The 18,472-nt window shown below is 37.7% G+C and overlaps 1 protein-coding gene across 10 annotated transcripts in view; it reads left to right on the plus strand.

The window, feature by feature from the left end:
* The window catches only part of PEX5L (peroxisomal biogenesis factor 5 like), a 250,898-nt gene that overhangs the window by 138,892 nt on the left and 93,534 nt on the right, over window positions 1–18,472 (plus strand). For all 10 annotated transcript variants that reach the window (XM_060298388.1, XM_060298385.1, XM_060298387.1 and 7 more), the window contains one exon: window positions 7,433–7,544. In XM_060298388.1, the coding sequence (XP_060154371.1) occupies window positions 7,433–7,544 (112 nt within the window). The remainder of the gene's footprint in view (window positions 1–7,432; window positions 7,545–18,472) is intronic.

An 18,472-nucleotide genomic window follows, 5' to 3' on the forward strand; every position in this document is an offset into this window, starting at 1 on the left:
ATGCCAGCTGCTCATTCACAGATTCCAGAAATGTCTGAAGCTAATTGCCGCTCTCTCAATAATGTCTTCAGGACAATCATAATTGATAAAATACAGAATAAGTCCTTGAAACACTGAGTCCCTAATTTGTTTAGTAACTGTTCATTCCACAGATTCGTAAGTGTAGAATAGTTTATATTGAAGCATTTTTGTATTATGTGATTATTAGGATCATTTTTAGAGAGATTTAGCCAAGCATACTCCAGTCAAGTCATTTATAGTACCTTGAACAAATTGAACAAAACGGAAGAGTTGGCCAGGTGACCTGAACTCAGAAATTGTCAGACCCCTGAGAATTGCTCTTTTTGTTTCATTTAATTATTAATTCTTTGCTAAACAATGTGTCAAGCTCTTCATAGCAGTTCAAGTTCATGCTGTCCTAGACTAACACTTTAAGTCAAACTTTAAGTCAAACAGTATGGAAACAAATGTGCATTGATGAGAGTTTTGAAGGGAAAAGATATGTGAACCATCAAGTCTTGGAGGAAATAAGAGTTTTTCTAGACCTGTGCTGTTCACTACAGTAGCCACTAGCCACACGTGGCTATTGAGTGCTTTGTGGATACCCCGAATTGAGATATGCTGTAAGTATAAAACACACACCAAGTTTTGAAGATTTAGTCCAAAGAAAAATAATGTAAACTATCACATTAATAATTTTTATATTGATTACATGTTGAAATGATAATATTTTGGATATATTGGGCTAAATAAAATGTGTTATTAAAATTATTTTCACCTGTTTCTTTTCACTATTTTTAAAGTGGCTACTAGAAAATTTAAAATTACCAGGCTCTCGTTATATTTCCATTGAACAGTACTACTCTAGACTGTAATGGTATAAATAAATCCAGTTTGAGGCTAGAAGGGAAAACTATGTGCCAGAAGATTGAGCATATCAGAGAAAAATTTTTATTCTTCTTTATGAGAATGAAATGGCTTTATGGAATATTTTTCTCTCATAAGGAACCTTCAGAAATTTTCATTTTAACCACCTCCCCTGGTACTTTTGTAAGTAAGGAATAGCCCATTCATTTTTTGCTATAGAGCACAGTGTCTTAAAACTATGTGTTCCAGACCTCTTCTTGTCAAGGGAATTTTTTTTTAACTCAGGCTTTGTTTTTCTATCTGTCCCCACCCCTTATAGTTTGATACTGATTTAATATTGTGTCTGATAAAGATAAAAAAGTAATGTCCTTGATTGGAAAAACATTCACAAGGCTGCTAAAGACAGTCTTGTTTGGGTTTTCTGTTACTAACTTGAAACAATTGCTTTAATTATATTCTCCTTCCTGCCTTGATGTTAGTACTATCCAAGCTGTAAACAATAATATTTGTTCATTTCCCCATGAATAGATTCACATTTTTATGTCTAACTATCCTGTCAGGAAAATATTTGTTGTCAGTTGGTTGACATTTAGATCAAGTCAGAGAGTTGAAAATTATCACATGGTTATCCTTTACAGGAAGATCCACTGAGACCCATATAAAGAACTGGGGGATGGGGCAGTGCCATTAGTACTATTAGCTCATAAGAAATTAATTCAGTCGGGTGGCAGAATTACCATGACAAAACCTTCAAAGGCTGAATACTAAGGGGTGCATAGTAATGTTTCAGTTGTTTCCTCTTTTCAATGGATTGAGTCACTTAGTTTTAATATGGTGACTATTTTGATGGGCTTTGCACACGTTTCTAAACTTGGATAGGACTAATAAAGCCATAAACAGTTTAATTATAAAATTATGAATGAAAACCTACTTAACCAATGACATATATTGTACTTTTAATCAAGAGAGTGCAAATAATAAAGGAATTTTCAAAATGCATAAAGATATGTCTATTGAAAGCATATTTGTGTTTTTATTTATATAAAAACAATCTTATTTTTTCTATTATTTAGATGAGATAAAAAGACTGGTATATTTTTACAAACTTTTTAATCAACATTACAAATACGAGATATTTGTCAACTGTTTTTTAGCTTATTCGCTTCAGTGTTTTAACTTTTAAAATTATTCTTTAAGTACTAAAATGTTTCAAAATAAAAACAATATTTACTTTAAACTAAAACAATAGATTGAGATCATCAATCTGAAGTGTAAAATTATAGGATCAGTTATTATCCTATACAGACCTTGTTTTCTCACCTAAAATGTATTTTGGTTTGGAGTTAATTCTTAGTGATATGAGCTATCACAAACTTTAGCTCTATATTTTTTAATGAAACACCTAAGCAATATATTGTTTAAAGATAAATAAACTTAGACTTAAGTTACAAAAAAAGCTATCTTTAATGCACTGGAGCTTAAGTAGCAGGCAGTATTTAAAAACAAAATACTCTCCTTTCATCTTGGTTAAATATTCAGCTTAGATCATATAATAATTTTTTAACATTTAAATTAAGTAAATTCAAGTTGAACTAAGGCAAATGTATTTTTAGACAAAGTTTTAAAACAGACAATAATTCATTAAAGGTGGATGATATTGTCTGCATTCTGCTCAACACTAAACACAGTATTGATATAAAATAAGAAGCAATTTTGTCCTGTGGTGGCTACTATTAGCCACATCAACTGACCGGTCTGACTAAGTCATAAGTAAATTGAAGGCATTTGATTGAATATTTCATTTACAACCTGTGATTACAAGGAAGGTGTAAAGGATCAATAGTCTTGAATTCTGAGTGACAAGAAGCTCCTACATGCGAGTTTTCACCTGTCGTCTTACTTCTGCTGCTTCCTTTCATTTCCATGTCCATTGACTGTGTAAGGGCTTTCTCTCAGAATCTCCAAATTTGAATCTCTGATTTAAAATCTCTGAGTGAAGTAGTGGTGTTATTTCTTGAAGTACCACTGGCTTCCCACTTGCATTGGTCCATGTCCTGCTTCCAAAGATGGAATGAGGCAGTTCCATGCCTTTATTTCAATTTTTCTCGTTAGGCATTCATTCTTGGCATTTTTGACTTCTTGGTAGAAGCCTTGCATTTGGAAATGTTCCTTTAGATACCTGTAGGTTTCCAAGCATTTCAATGATGTGACAGTGGGGGAAAATGGACTTAGATTTGTGGTTTAAAATTTGCCAGGAATTTAGTAAACATTTCTGAGGACCACTGGCCTCTCTATGAGTTGATCAAACCCCGTATGAAATTGAGGATGCCCATGCAATCATTCTTTTATACAATTCACCATTCAATTGGACTGTATAAAATCAGTCAACATTTATTAAACTGCCACTATGAGATACAAAAATTAATTGGATAAGGTCTCTACCTTCAAAGAGATCACAGTCTAGTGGGAGGAAACAGGTGAAACTAAGGTTATAAAATTGGGTAAAGCATGGGAACGCAGAGATGTTGTAAGAAGGCACTTGCCGCCTAGAGCTGAAGAAGGTTCCCAGACAATGTATCAATAGAACGGGGTCCTGAAAGAGAAATAAGAATCTGTCACCATTAGAAAGGCCTTTGAACTAATCTAAATATTGAGAAGAGGACAAAGAAGGATAATAAAGGAAAAGTTTAAATGTAAAGTTGAAATAAAGGCCTTAGCAACTAATGAAGTGGGTCATTTTAACTTAGTTAAGATCATCTGATTGGACCAAAATTGCAATCACTCCCACTCAGTTATTCAAAAAAAAATTGGAAACCTTTTGACTCACCTTTTATTATTTTTATAACATCAATGTACTCTGTGCCAGAAGGATGAAATGAGGTAAGTTCATAAAGTATTTTCAAACTGAAGGAAGTAATTCTAAAAGGAAGTGAATAAGCTCTATCCTACCAATGAATAAAGACAGAATAAATGGCATACAATTTGGGAGTAAAGCTTAGGGGAACTATTTGGGGGATTCAGTTCAGTTTGCAATATTACTTTATGACCTAAAAGGTTTGCTTATTCTCAAGTCACCATAGGAAAACCATAAATTTGTTTGAAAATCAGGAGGGAGGCATGTGAAAAGCCATTCTTATCTATACAAGTAAAAATAAAATGGGACTTAGTAGGGCTAAAATAATGATTCTTAAATTCATCTGACTGAAGATACAGTTCAAAATTGGACTGTTTGAGATAGATATTTTTATATCTTCAGTTTCTGCAAAGTCACTGTCCCATTTGGTAGCCATTTATTGAGCCCCTCTTATATGAAAACATTCTATTAGAAGTTGTGAAGGATATAAATATGAGTAAGACATAGCCTCTTACCTCAGAGTTAATAACAAAAGATTTTTTTCATGATATCTCCTATTTCATCTTCCATATCTCAATCAAAACCCAAAAACCTTCAGTTCCCAAATGACCTTTCCATGCTATCTGAAATCTGGCCTTTCATCCTCTTCACCCTTGAGCCCTGCCACTATCCCCACTCCAATCTCAGCATTTCCCGACAGCTAAACGGTGCTCTAGCTTGAAAAGCACAGACTCAGAAAGTAATGTGAAGTTTCCTCTTTGATTTGTATCTATGGAAGAAAGTCACAGGAACAGCTCAGTTATGGGAACGGGACAGACATGTTATGGGAACAACTCCAGTCCAGGGGTGAAGTGTGGTCACAAATAAGACAGTAGGTGTGGAAAAGACCTTATGAGGAGAAGCCACAACTTAGTCTTGGGCTCTCTAGGGTCTCTCTGAATAACCTCCTCTTTGGTATTCTTTTCTTCCTATGCTGAGAAAATCTGAGTGCTAGAAGTGCTTTCCCTAGAAAATAAGTCTTTGGTTTGAATGAGGAGAGAGACTCAAAAAAAAAAAAATCCTATTACCTCTGATAAAGCAGACTTGCCTAAAAGGATAGGCCTTTCAATTAATTGTGGCTGTCCTTTGTTTTTCCATTTAGATATTTATGTGGAAAGGTCTTACTTTCTAGAATTCTTTTATCAAATTTAGACTAATTTTTCAGTGTTTGCAATTAAAAATATCTACAGAAATCTAATACCCTGGTCTTCTAAAACCATAGGTAATCTAGGTCTATTCTACACACCTACTCACAGAGCTATGACTTGGAAATAAATTATTAGTCCTTTTATTTACAAAGGAATTTAATTGTATCCAAAGTAAAGAAAAAGTATAAGGGGGCTTTTGTGGAATATAAATCATAGGTACCTTTTACATAATAATGGATATTTCTCAAGACCAGGACTAAGAGAATAAATTTTCTTAGTTATCTATCAATAACATCAGACTTCTTCAGAGAAATAATGGCTAACAAAAAGAGTTATGACATCACACATATGTCATACGTATTTTAAAGCTGAAGTTGTATTGGTTGTATTGAGTTTTTGTGCCTTTTTCACTTTAGCCTAGGTCAATAAGACCTAGTAGTCAGAATGCACAACTTAATAAATGTAAGCCTGTTACAATAAATTCTATGAGTATAGTGTGGTGCCATATTTGATGGTGACCTTCATCTTCCATGATGTTTATAGCACAGCAGAATCCATCTCTCCCTTGACAGCTGTGAGAATGACACAGCCTGGAGGTAGACATTGTTGCTACATCAAGACCACATCACCATGGTGATATCATACTAGATGGGTTCAATATGCTAAGCATATATGGCTAAAAGGGCAAGTTCTCCCAAGAAATACACATTAATGTATGAGTCTTTAAGAAATTGCATAAACACAGTTTTTACATGAGCTACCTATAAATGAAAAACAGATCCCAGAAAACTAATCACATTTTCCGAAGAGCTGGCATAAACCATGGCATTTACAAAACTTCTAATATATTTTATCCCCAAAACATGAGAAGCTCATAGTCCCTCAACATTAAAAAATATTTCAATATAAATAGGATGGGTGATACCCAAGAATGTTCAAATTCAGAAAACAAAATGCAAAGAAACTCAAGAGTTTTGTTCATGGATTAAAGGAGCATCCCAAAAATAAGGTTGCAATCAAAACAGACCTCAGATAATTTAGAGAAATCTGTGAGTCTTTATACATAGTAACACTAGAACTTATAATTGAAAATTTTTCTATCTCTATAACTTGAACATTAAAAGAAAATGAGCATTGTTAATGCTTAGAACCCTCGATAACATGTACAAATTAATATGAGTGAAATTAAATTGCCAACTCTATCTCAAAATCTTAGACTTCAGTGAAGATCTGAGATTTATCCATGTTAAGATAATAGCATGAATGTGTAAAAGTACCAAAGGTGCCTCTTGGTTTTCAGTCCTGGAATAATCACTAATGCTTCCATATTCCTCCTTCACCAATAATAGAATTGCATTTTTTCTTCCCATATTTACCATTATTTAGGTCTCTTGTCATGGTCCATAAGCTCTAAGCTATAATACCACTAACATTGCCAGAGAAATAATGAAGTGAAAGTGAGTCATAGAAACTATTTTGATTTGGTAATACTTCAAAACACTTCATTTGTTATTTTATGTGTCTCTTAAAATACAGCCTTGCAAATAAGTATTTTAAAATCTAGAGATTTTTTGGCACATCTTTTTCCTATAGCAAGTAGAAAACTAGATGACTGTGCCCATTTTAAGAAAGGCCAATATAAAAACTCACAAAAAACTAAGACAGTTCTTTTAGGGACTAACCACTTGTGTTATCTTAAGTGTAATTTTCCCCTTACCCTTAGAAACAGAACTTAAGGATGTTTGGATTCAAAGAGGTGCAGAATAACTGAAAGTAAATAGTTGGCTGCCACTGATAATGAAAACTAATAAAAATCAAACTGAAAGATTTCTGAAATTAGAGAACGAGCCAATGGGGAAATATAATTGAATTGACAGAAATCTCTTTTACATACAGATTTTCACAAACATATATACTGGATACCTGTACAGTTAACAATACTTCCTACTCTCTCAAAATACTTGTTATGCACTATAAAAGCATTCCAAGGAAATGTAAGGAAGGGCGTGTGCCTTTAGGTGACTTGAGCTTTTTCAGAGAGAGAGAAAAAGAGCATTTATCCATGCACACGGATCTCTGTGTGTGTGCGTGCTGTTACTACATAGCAATGACTGACCAGTCCTAAACAGAATGTGTCACGTCAGGGTCTGAAGCCATGGTTCCAGGTCTCAGTGAGAGCTTTTTGTCCAGATGAAGAGTGAGATTGGCCCTTAGGAACTGTGATTCAATAGGTGTCATATTCTACATACTGAAATTAGAGGATAATTCCAAAACCGTTCTAGGAGGAGAAAAAAAGCTTGAGGTTTGAAAACTGAAGTTGGCTGCATCAAAAATATGACAGTGCTGAAAGGCTCATTCCCCACCCCCTGATTTTGTTTCCTTTCTTGCCTCTACCCTATTCCTTATTGATTGATTTATTTTTTGGTAGGCTTGCTATTCTCATTTTGTTGCAAGGCTGCATTTTAATTCATCTGATTCTGCAATTGGACAAAGTCCTTTGACACCTGTGTTCATTTGTTCCCAGCTGGTGAATGAACAGCAAGAGAGCAGACCCCTCCTGAGTCCCTCCATCGATGATTTTCTCTGTGAAACCAAATCGGAGGCAATAGCAAGGCCAGTAACGTCCAACACAGCCGGTAATTCTTTCACTTTTAACTTATCCTCAAGTGGAGTCAATTTTCATGATAGAAAAATGCACATTTTCTTTCCACAATGCATTTTAAGTGGAGAATAATGTTTGCAAACAAATGAAATTTTAGAGTATATACTCTTCAATATAAACCAATAGATTGCTTTTCTTTATAATATAAGAAACGCCAATGGATATTATCCAACCAATTTTGAAAACATTAGAGTACCACTATTAGCAATTAATCATTTTTCAATGCCAATTTTCATATGTACATCTTTGCGTCTCAAGTCACATCATATAGGAATTCTTTAAAACAAAAGCATCTCTTTCAGAGTAAGGTTTTTCAAGTTCTGGCTGGAAATATTTTGTATGACAAAAGTCCAGTAAAATAAAAATATAGGCAACCCCTTCAAGTGGATTGAAATCACAATTAAAATGTCCTAGAGACTTGGGATATTATCGAGACAATTTTATTTTTTTGTCATATAAATGGATTAGTTGCTCCTTCTTACAACAATTTATTTGAACATTGTTCAGGAATTAAATATAATCAAACAGTAAGCTATCTGTATAGGGACTAATAAGTTGTCATCCAATGAGTGAATGCAGGATACCAGTGTATCAATCACACCTTCTTCAGCATCCTCTGCACTTAAATTCTCACTAATTCGAAAACTAAGTCACTTAGGTACAGCCCACTCTGAGGCCACAATGGAAGATTTGACTCAAAAGCTACTTGTCGCCTTCTGGATCAGCGGCAGCCTTTCTGCATTGGTTTCATTCAGTCAACATTCACACTCAAAGGCATGTTGTTCAAATAAGAATGAAAGAATGATGTCCAGAATCAAACAACAAAGGTTATATTGGATTGCAGGAGAGAATTTAATGGGGGAAGGAGAGGATAATTATATACTGTCTTGTTAAAGTTCATTTCATTTCCCCATCATGTCCTCAGCCTGCTGCTTCCTGGCATAGTTTTATTATACTTTTAAGTAAGTGAAGGAAATCACAGGTGAAGGAAATTGTGACTTTTAAGAAATGCTAAAAATTACAACAATAAGAGTAACTAACACAAGATAGAGGCACTTTATGTGGGAGTGTAGTCTACAGTCTCTGGAGTTAAACTTTGTGAATTCCAACCCCAACTCTGCCACTTAGCAACTCTGTGTCCTTGAGCAAGTTGCATAAGTAAGTCTATTTCCTCATCTGTCTAATAGTAGTAAGATCTATATCTCATAGGTTACTTGGGAAGATTAAATGAAGCAATCTATGTAAGTGCTAACACACCAAAGCAATCATTTTCTAAATTCAACTACCACTTTGAGTAATCAAGCAAATAAAATTGTACTTGGTACATTTTAGGCAGGAAATGAAACAAGTTCGGATCCTGTCAGATCAGTTTCATCCTCCTTACCTATTGAAACTGGAGCTCACCCCTCCAAAACTGAGCTACCCCCAGAAAAATACAGAGGAGCCTTGTGTCTCTAATTGCAGGAAAATCCATGAAAATGGGGTACACTGAGAAATTCCCGCTGTTCTAAGAAAAAGCTGCGAAGCATAATTCTCAGATCTTGATTCCAGTACCCTCTACAACTCTCAGGAAGGATAGAACCAAGTCACATAGGAAGGGCTCACCAGAGAGAGCAACATAATATCCAACTCAAAAGCTGCTTTTCACCTTGATTTTTCTAGCATATAACAGAGAGAACTGTGAAATACTGGAGGAAATTACATATTCAAAAGAATATGTAATTTCTTGCAATCCCAGTACCTAGAGTATTGCCTTCTGTATTAGTTTCCTAGGCCTGCCATGACAAAATGCCACAAAATGAGTGGATTAGACAACAGAGATTTATTGCCTCACAATTCTAGAAGCTAGAAGTCCAAAATCAGGGTGTCAGCAGGACCATGCTTCCTCTGAAGGTGCTTGGGAAGGATCTGTTCCAGGCCTCTCTCCTGGTTTCTGGTAGCTCCGTGACTTGTGGAAGCATAAATCTAATCTTCACATGACATGTGTGCATGTCTCCCAGTATGCATGTCAGTCTCTGTGTCCAAATTTCCTCTCTTTATTACCACCCTACTCCAATCTGACTCATCTTAACTAATTACATCTCCATTGACCCTATTTCTAAATAAAGTTACATTCTGAGGTACTGGGGGTTAAAACTTCAACATATGAGTTTTGGGGGACACATTTCAATCCATAACACCCTCCAAAGTAAGAGGTCAGGAAAAATGGTATGTTGAGACTATGGGTTTTTCATTGCTTGGCCTCAGCATTCAGTGCATCTGGGTCACACAGATTTTTATCTTTAAGGAAGACTCTCATTTGATAGTATGTTTTTTTTAATCTTAAAAATATATGTCTGGGGGGGCTTCCCTGGTGGCACAGTGGTTAAGAATCCACCTGCCAATGCAGGGGACATGCCTTCAAGCCCTGGTCCGGGAAGATCTCACATGCCGCGGAGCAACTAAGCCCGTGTGCCACAACTACTGAGCTTGCGCTCTAGAGTCCATGAGCCACAACTACTGAGCCCATGTGCCTAGAGCCCGTGCTCCGCAACAAGAGAAGCCACTGCAATGAGAAGCCCGCACACTGCAACGAAGAGTAGCCCGCACTTGCCACAACTAGAGAAAGCCCACACGCAGCAACGAAGACCCAACGCAGCCAAAAATAAATAAATAAATATATATATATGTATGTCAGGGGGACCCTCAAGATGGCAGAGGAGTAAGACATGGAGATCACCTTTCTCCCCACAAATACATCAAAAATACATCTACATATGGAACAACTCCTAAAAAACACCTACTGAGTGCTGGCAGAAGACCTCAGACTTCCCAAAAGGCAAGAAACTCCCCGCATACCTGGGTAGGGCGAAAGAAAAAAGAAAACACAGAGACAAAAGAATAGGAACGGGACCTGCACCTCTGGGAGGGTGCTGTGAAGGAGGAAATGTTTCCACACATTAGGAATCCCCTTCACTGGCAGAGACGGCGGGTGGGCAGGGGGGAAGCTTTGGAGCCATGGAGGAGAGCACAGCAACACGGGTGCAGAGGGCAAAGCGGAGGGATTCCTGCACAGAGGATCAGTGCCAACCAGCACTCAGCAGCCTGAGAGGCTTGTCTGCTCACCTGCCAGGGAGGGCGGGGTCTGGGAGCTGAGGCTCGGGCCTTGGAGGTCAGATCCCAGGGAGAGGACTGGGGTTGGCTGCGTGAACACAGCCTGAAGGGGGTTAGTGCGCCACAGCTAGCCGGGAGGGAGTCTGTGGAAAAAGTCTGGAACTGCCCAAGAGGAAAGAGACCATTGTTTCAGGGTGTGCAAGGAGAGGGGATTCAGCACACCGCCTAAACAAGCTCCAGAGATGGGCGTGAGCCGCAGCTATCAGCATGGACACCAGAGACGGGCATGAAATGCTAAGGCTGCTGATACAGCCGCCAAGAAGCCTATGTGCAAGCACAGGTCACTATCCACACCGCCCCTCCGGGGAGCCTGTGCAGCCCACCACTGCCAGGGTCCTGTGATCCAGGGACAACTTCCCTAGGAGAACACATGGCGCACCTCAGGCTGTTGCAACGTCACACCAGCCTCTGCCAACACAGGCTTGCACCACATTCTGTACCCCTCCATACCCCCAGCCTGAATGAGCCAGAGCCCCCTAATCAGCTGCTACTTAACCCCATCCTGTGTGAGTGAAGAGCAGACACCCTGAGGAGACCTACATGCATAGGTGGGGCCAGATCCAAAGCTGAATCCCGGAGCTGTGGAAACAAAGAAGACAAAGGGAAATCTCCCCCAGCAGCCAGCCTCAGGAGCAGTGGATTAAATCTCCACAATCAACTTGATGTACCCTGGATCTGTGGAATACCTGAATAGACAACGAATCATCCCAAAATTGAGGCGGTGGACTTTGTGAACAACTGTAGACTTGGGGTTTGCTTTCTGCATCTAATTTGTTTCTGGTTGTATGTTTATCTTAGTTTAGTATTTAGAGCTTATTATCATTGGTAAATTTGTTTATTGATTTCATTGCTCTCTTCCCTTTTTTAAAAATATATATATTATTTTGCTTTTTCTCTTTTTGTGAGGTTGTATGTATATGTTTCTTTGTGTGATTTTGTCTGTATAGCTTTGCTTTTACCATTTGTCCTAGGGTTCTGTCGGTCTGTTATTTTTTTGTTTTTTTTCTTTTTAGTATACTTTTTAGCGCTTGCTTTCATTGGTGGATTTTTTATTAGTTTGGTTGCTCTCTTCTTTCTTTCTTTTTTTAATTACTTTTTTATATTTAACAATTTTTTAATTTTAATAACATTATTTTATTTTATTTTTTCTTTCTTTTTCTTCTCCCTTTTCTTCTGAGTCATGTGGCTGACAGGGTCTTGGTGCTCCAGCCGGGTGTCAGGCCTGAGTCTCTGAGGTGGGAGAGCTGAGTTCAGGACATTGGTCCACAAGAGACCTCCCGGCTCCATGTAATATCAAATGGCAAAAGCTCTCCCAGAGATCTCCATCTCAGCGATAAGACTCAGCTCCACTCAGTGACCAGCAACCTGCAGTGCTGGACACCCCATGCCAAACAACTAGCAAGGCAGGAACAAAACCCCACCCATTAGCAGAGAGGCTGCCTAAAATCATAATAAGTTCACAGACACCCCAAAACACACCACCGGATGTGGTCCTGCCAACCAGAAAGACAAGATCCAACCTCATCTACCAGAACACAGGCACCAGTCCCCTCCACCAGGAAGCCTACACAACCCACTGAGACAACCTTACCCACTGGGGGCAGACAACAAAGACAGTGGGAACTACAAACCTGCAGCCTGCGAAAAGGAGACCCCAAATGCAGTAAGTTAAGCAAAATAAGAAGACAGAAAAACACACAGCAGATGAAGGAGCAAGATAAAAACCCACCAGACCAAACAAATGAAGAGGAAATAGGCAGTCTACCTGAAAAAGAATTCAGAGTAATGATAGTAAAGATGATCGAAAATCTTGGAAATAGAATGGAGAAAATACAAGAAGGGTTTAACAAGGACCTAGAAGAACTAAATAGCAAACAAACAATGATGAACAACACAATAAGTGAAATTAAAAATTCTCTAGAAGGAATTAATAACAGAATAAGTGAGGCAGAAGAACAGATAAGTAACCTGGAAGACAAAATACTGGAAATAACTACCACAGAGCAGAATAAAGAAAACATAATGAAAAGAACTGAGGACAATAGGGAGGATGGGAGGGAGGGAGACGCAAGAGGGAAGAGATATGGGGACATATGTATATGCGTAACTGATTCACTTTGTTATAAAGCAGAAATGAACACACCATTGTAAAGCAATTATACTCCAATAAAGATGTTTAAAAAAAAATTGAGGACAGACTCAGAGACCGCTGGGACAACACTAAACACACCAACGTTCGAATTATAGGGGTCCCAGAAGAATAAGAGAAGAAGAAAGGGACTGAAAAAATATTTGGAGAGATTATAGTTGAAAACTTCCCTAAAGTGAGAAAGGAAATGGTCAGTCAAGTCCAGGAAGCACAAAGAGTCCCATACAAGATAAATCCAAGGAGAAACACACAAAGACACATATTAATCAAACTATCAAAAATTAGGGGCTGCCCTGGTGGTGCAGTGGTTGAGAGTCCGCCTGCCGATGCAGGGGACACGGGTTCATGCCCCGGTCCGGGAGGATCCCACATGCCGCGGAGAGGCTGGGCCTGTGAGCCATGGCTGCTGAGCCTGTGTGTCCAGAGCCTGTGCTCCGCAATGGGAGAGGCCACAATGGTGAGAGGCCTGCATACCACACACAAAAAAAAAAAATACAAAGAAAAAATATTAAAAGCACCAAGGGAAAAGCAACAAATAACATACAAGGGAATCCTCATAAGGTTAACAGCTGAGTTCTCAGCAGAAACCCTGCAAGCCAGAAGGGTGTGGCAGGACATATTTAAAATGAAGAAAGGGAAAAACCTACAACCAAAATTACTCTACCCAGCAAGGATCTCATTCAGATTCGACGGAGAAATTAAAACCTTTACAGACAAGCAAAAGCTAAGAGAATTCAGCACCACCAAACCAGCTTTACAACAAATGCTAAAGGAACTTCTCTAGGCAGGAAACACAAGACAAGGAAAAGACCTACAATAACAAACCCAAAGCAATTAAGAAAATGGTAATAGGAATATACATACCGATAATTACCTTAAATGTAAATGGATTAAATGCTCCAACCAAAAGACATAGACTGGCTGAATGGATACAAAAAAAAGACCTGTATATATGCTGTCTACAAGAGACCCACGTCAGACTTAGGGACACATTACAGACTAAAAGTGAGAGGATGGAAAAAGATATTCCATACAAATGGAAATCAAAAGAAAGCTGGAGTAGCAATTCTCATATCCCACAAAATAGACTTTAAAATAAAGAATGTTATAAGAGACAAAGAAGGACACTACATAGTGATCAAGGGATCAATCCATGAAGAAGATATAACAATTGTAAATATTTATGCACCCAACATAGGAGAACCTCAATACATAAGGCAAATGTTAACAGCCATAAAAGGGGAAATCGACAGTAACACAATAATAGTAGGGGACTTCAACACCCCACTTTCACCAATGGACAGATCATCCAAAATGAAAATAAATAAGGAAACACAAACTTTAAATGATATGTAAAACAACATGGACTTAATTCATATTTATAGGACATTCCATCCAAAAACGAGAATACACTTTCATCTGAAGTGCTCATGGAACATTCTCTAGGATAGATCATATCATGGGTCACAAATAATGCCTTGGTAAAATTAAGAAAATTGAAATCGTATCAAGTATCTTTTCCAACCACAATGCTCTGAGACTAGATATCAATTACAGGAAAAAATCTGTAAAAAATACAAACACATGGAGGCTAAACAATACACTACTTAATAACCAAGAGATCACTGAAGAAATCAAAAAATACCTAGAAACAAATGACAATGAATATAGGACGACACCAAACCTATGGGATTCAGCAAAAGCATTCTAAGAGGGAAATTTATAGCAGTACAATCCTACCTCAAGAAACAAGAAACATCTCAAATAAACAACCTAACCTTACACCTAAAGCAATTAGAGAAAGAAGACAAAAAAAACCCAACGTTAGCAGAAGGAAAGAAATCATAAAGATCAGATCAGAAAGAAATGAAAAAGAAATGAAGGAAACAATAGCAAAGATCAATAAAACTAAAAGCTGGTTCTTTGAGAAGATAAACAATATTAATAAACTGTTAGCCAGACTCATCAAGAAAAAGAGGGAGAGGACTCAAATCAATAAACTTAGAAATGAAAAAGGAGAAGTTACAACAGACACCACAGAAATACAAAGCATGCTAAGAGACTACTATAAGCAACTCTATGCCAATAACATGGACAACCTGGAAGAAATGGACAAATTCTTAGAAAAGCACAACCTTCCGAGACTGAACCAGGAAGAAATAGAAAATATAAACAGACCAATCACAAGCACTGAATTTGAGACTGTGATTAAAAATCTTCCAACAAACAAAAGCCCGGGACCAGTTGACTTCACAGGCGAATTCTATCAAACATTTAGAGAACAGCTAACACCTATCCTTCTCAAACTCTTCCAAAGTGTAGCAGAGGGAGGAACACTCCCAAACTCATTCTACGAGGCCACCATCACCCTGATACCAAAACCAGACAAAGATGTCACAAAGAAAGAAAGCTACAGGCCAATAACACTGAGGAACATAGATGCAAAAATCCTCAACAAAATACTAGCAAACAGAATCCAACAGCACATTAAAAGGATCATACACCATGATCAAGTGGGGTTTATCCCAGGAATGCAAAGATTCTTCAGTATATGCAAATCAATCAATGTGATACACCATATTAACAAATTGAAGGAGAAAAATCACATGATCATCTCAATTGATGCAGAAATAGCTTTTGACAAAATTCAACACATATTTAAAATAAAATCCTCCAGAAAGTGGGCATAGAGGGAACTTACCTCACCTAATAAAGGCCATATATGACAAACCCACAGCCAACGTCGTTCTCAGTGGTGAAAAACGGAAACCATTTCTGCTAAGATCAGGAACAAGACAAGGTTGCCCACTCTGCCGCTATTATTCAACATAGTTTTTGAAGTTTTAGCCACAGCAATCAGATAAGAAAAAGAAATAAAAGGAATCCAAATCAGAAAAGGAGAAGTAAAACTGTCACTGTTTGTAGATGACATGGTACTATACATAGAGAATCCTAAAGATGCTACCAGAAAACTACTACAGCTAATCAATGAATTTGGTAAAGTAGCTGGATACAAAATTAACGCACAGAATTCTCTTGCATTCCTATACACTAATGATAAAAAATATGCAAGAGAAAATAAGGAAACACTCCCATTTACCATTGCAAAAAAAAGAGTAAAATACCTAGGAACAAACCTACCTAAGGAGACAAAAGACCTGTATGCAGAAAACTATAAGACACTGATGAAAGAAATTAAAGATGATACAAACAGGTGGAGAGTTATACCATGTTCTTGGAAGAATCAACATTGTGAAAATGACTGTACTACCCAAAGCAATCGATAGATTCATTACAATCCCTATCAAACTACCGATGGCATTTTTCACAGAACTAGAACAAAAAATTTCACAATTTGTATGGAAACACAAAAGACCCCAGATAGCCAAAGCAATCTTGAAAAAGAAAAATGGAGCTGGAGGAATCAGTCTCCTGGATTTCAGACTACACTACAAAGCTACAGTAATCAATACAGTATGGTACTGGCACAAAAACAGAAATATAGATCAATGGAACAAGATAGAAAACCCAGAGATAAACCCACACACATATGGTCAACTTACTTTTGATAAAGGACGCAAGAATATACAATAGAGAAAAGACAGCCTTTTCAGTAAGTGGTGCTGGGAAAACTGGACAGCTACATGTAAAAGAATGAAACTAGAACACTCCCTAACACCATACACAAAAATAAACTCAAAATGGATTAAAGACCTAAATGTAAGGCCACACACTACAAAACTCTTAGAGGAATACATAGGCAGAGCACTCTATGACATAAATCACAGCAAGCTCCTTTTTGACCCACCTCCTAGAGAAATGGAAATAAAAATAAACTAATGGGACCTAATGAAACAAAAGCTTTTGCACAGCAAAGGAAACATAAACAAGACAAAAAGACAACCCTCAGGATGGGAGAAATATTTGCAAACGAAGCAACTGACAAAGGATTAATCTCCAAAAAACACAAGCAGCTCATGCAATCCAAAAATGGGCAGAAGACCTAAATAGACATTTCTCCAAAGAAGATATACAGATTGCCAACAAACACATGAAAGGATGCTCAACATCATTAATCATTAGAGAAATGGAAATTAAAACTACAATGAGGTATCACCTCACACCGGTCAGAATGGCCATCATCAAAAAATCTACAAACAATAAATGCTGGAGAGGGTGTGGAGAAAAGGGAACCCTCTTGCACTGTTGGTGGGAATGTAAATTGATACAGCCACTATGGAGAACAGTATGGAGGGTCCTTAGAAAACTACAAATAGAACTACCATATGACCCAGCAATCCCACTACTGGGCACATACCCAGAGAAAACCATAATTCAAAAAGAGTCATGGGGACTTCCCTGGTGGGACAGTGGTTAAGAATCCACCTGCCAATGCAGGGGACACGGGTTTGAGCCCTGGTCCGGAAATATCCCACATGCCATGGAGCAACTAAGCCCATGTGCCACAACTACTCAGCCTGAGCTCTAGAGCCTGCGAGCCACAACTGTTGAAGCCCGCGTGCCTAGAGCCTGTGCTCTGCAACAAGAGAAGCCACCGCAAGCCCACACACCGCAACGAAGAGTAACCCCTGCTCACCACAGCTAGAGAAAGCCCAAGCGCAGCAACGAAGACCCAATGCAGCCAAAAATAAATAAATAAAATAAATTTATTAAAAAAAAAAAAAAAGAGTCATGTACCGCAATGTTCATTGCAGCTCTATTTACAATAGCCAGGACGTGCAAGCAACCTAAGTGTCCATCAACAGATGAACGGATAAAGAATATGTGGCACATATATACAGTGGAATATTCCCCAGCCATAAAAAGAAACGAAATTGAGTTCTTTGTAGTGAGGTGGATGGACCTAGAGACTGTCACACAGAGTGAAGTAAGTCAGAAAGAGAAAAATACTGTATGCTAACACATATATATGTAATCTAAGAAATATATAAATAAAAAATGTTTCTGAAGAACTTAGGGGCAGGACAGGAATAAAGACTCAGACATAGAGAATGGACTTGAGGACACAGCAAGGGGGAAGGGTAAGTTGGGACAAAGTGAGAGAGTGGCATGGACATATATACACTACCAAATGTAAAACAGATAGGTAGTGGGAAGCAGCCACATAGCACAGGGAGATCAGCTCAGTGCTTTGTGACCATCTAGAGGGGTGGGATAGGGAGGGTAGGAGGGAGACAAAAGAGGGAGGAGATATCGGGGTATATGTATACGTATAGCTTATTTACTTTGTTATACAGCATAAACTAACACACCACTGTAAAGCAATTATACTCCAATAAAGATGTAAAAAAAAAAGATAATTGGACAGTTAAATATGGTGCCCATATGTAACCTAAACAGAAGAGCACTCTAGAGCTATGTGTTTAGGAGAACTTAAATTTGAAAAATAAAATCAGCATTGTTGCAGAACTGCAATATTTGCTCAAACCATAAAAAAATAAAAGAAAATTCACTCTGACAATTTTTCTGTGATAATTGGAATATTTACTCAATTTTTAACATATTTACTGGAATTATTAAATTTAATCATCTTAGTCTTTGTTTTATTTGTACCACCTTGACTGTTGCTCTTTTTAAAT

Source organism: Globicephala melas, chromosome 4 (genome assembly GCF_963455315.2).
Source record: "Globicephala melas chromosome 4, mGloMel1.2, whole genome shotgun sequence".
Lineage (NCBI taxonomy): Eukaryota > Metazoa > Chordata > Mammalia > Artiodactyla > Delphinidae > Globicephala > Globicephala melas.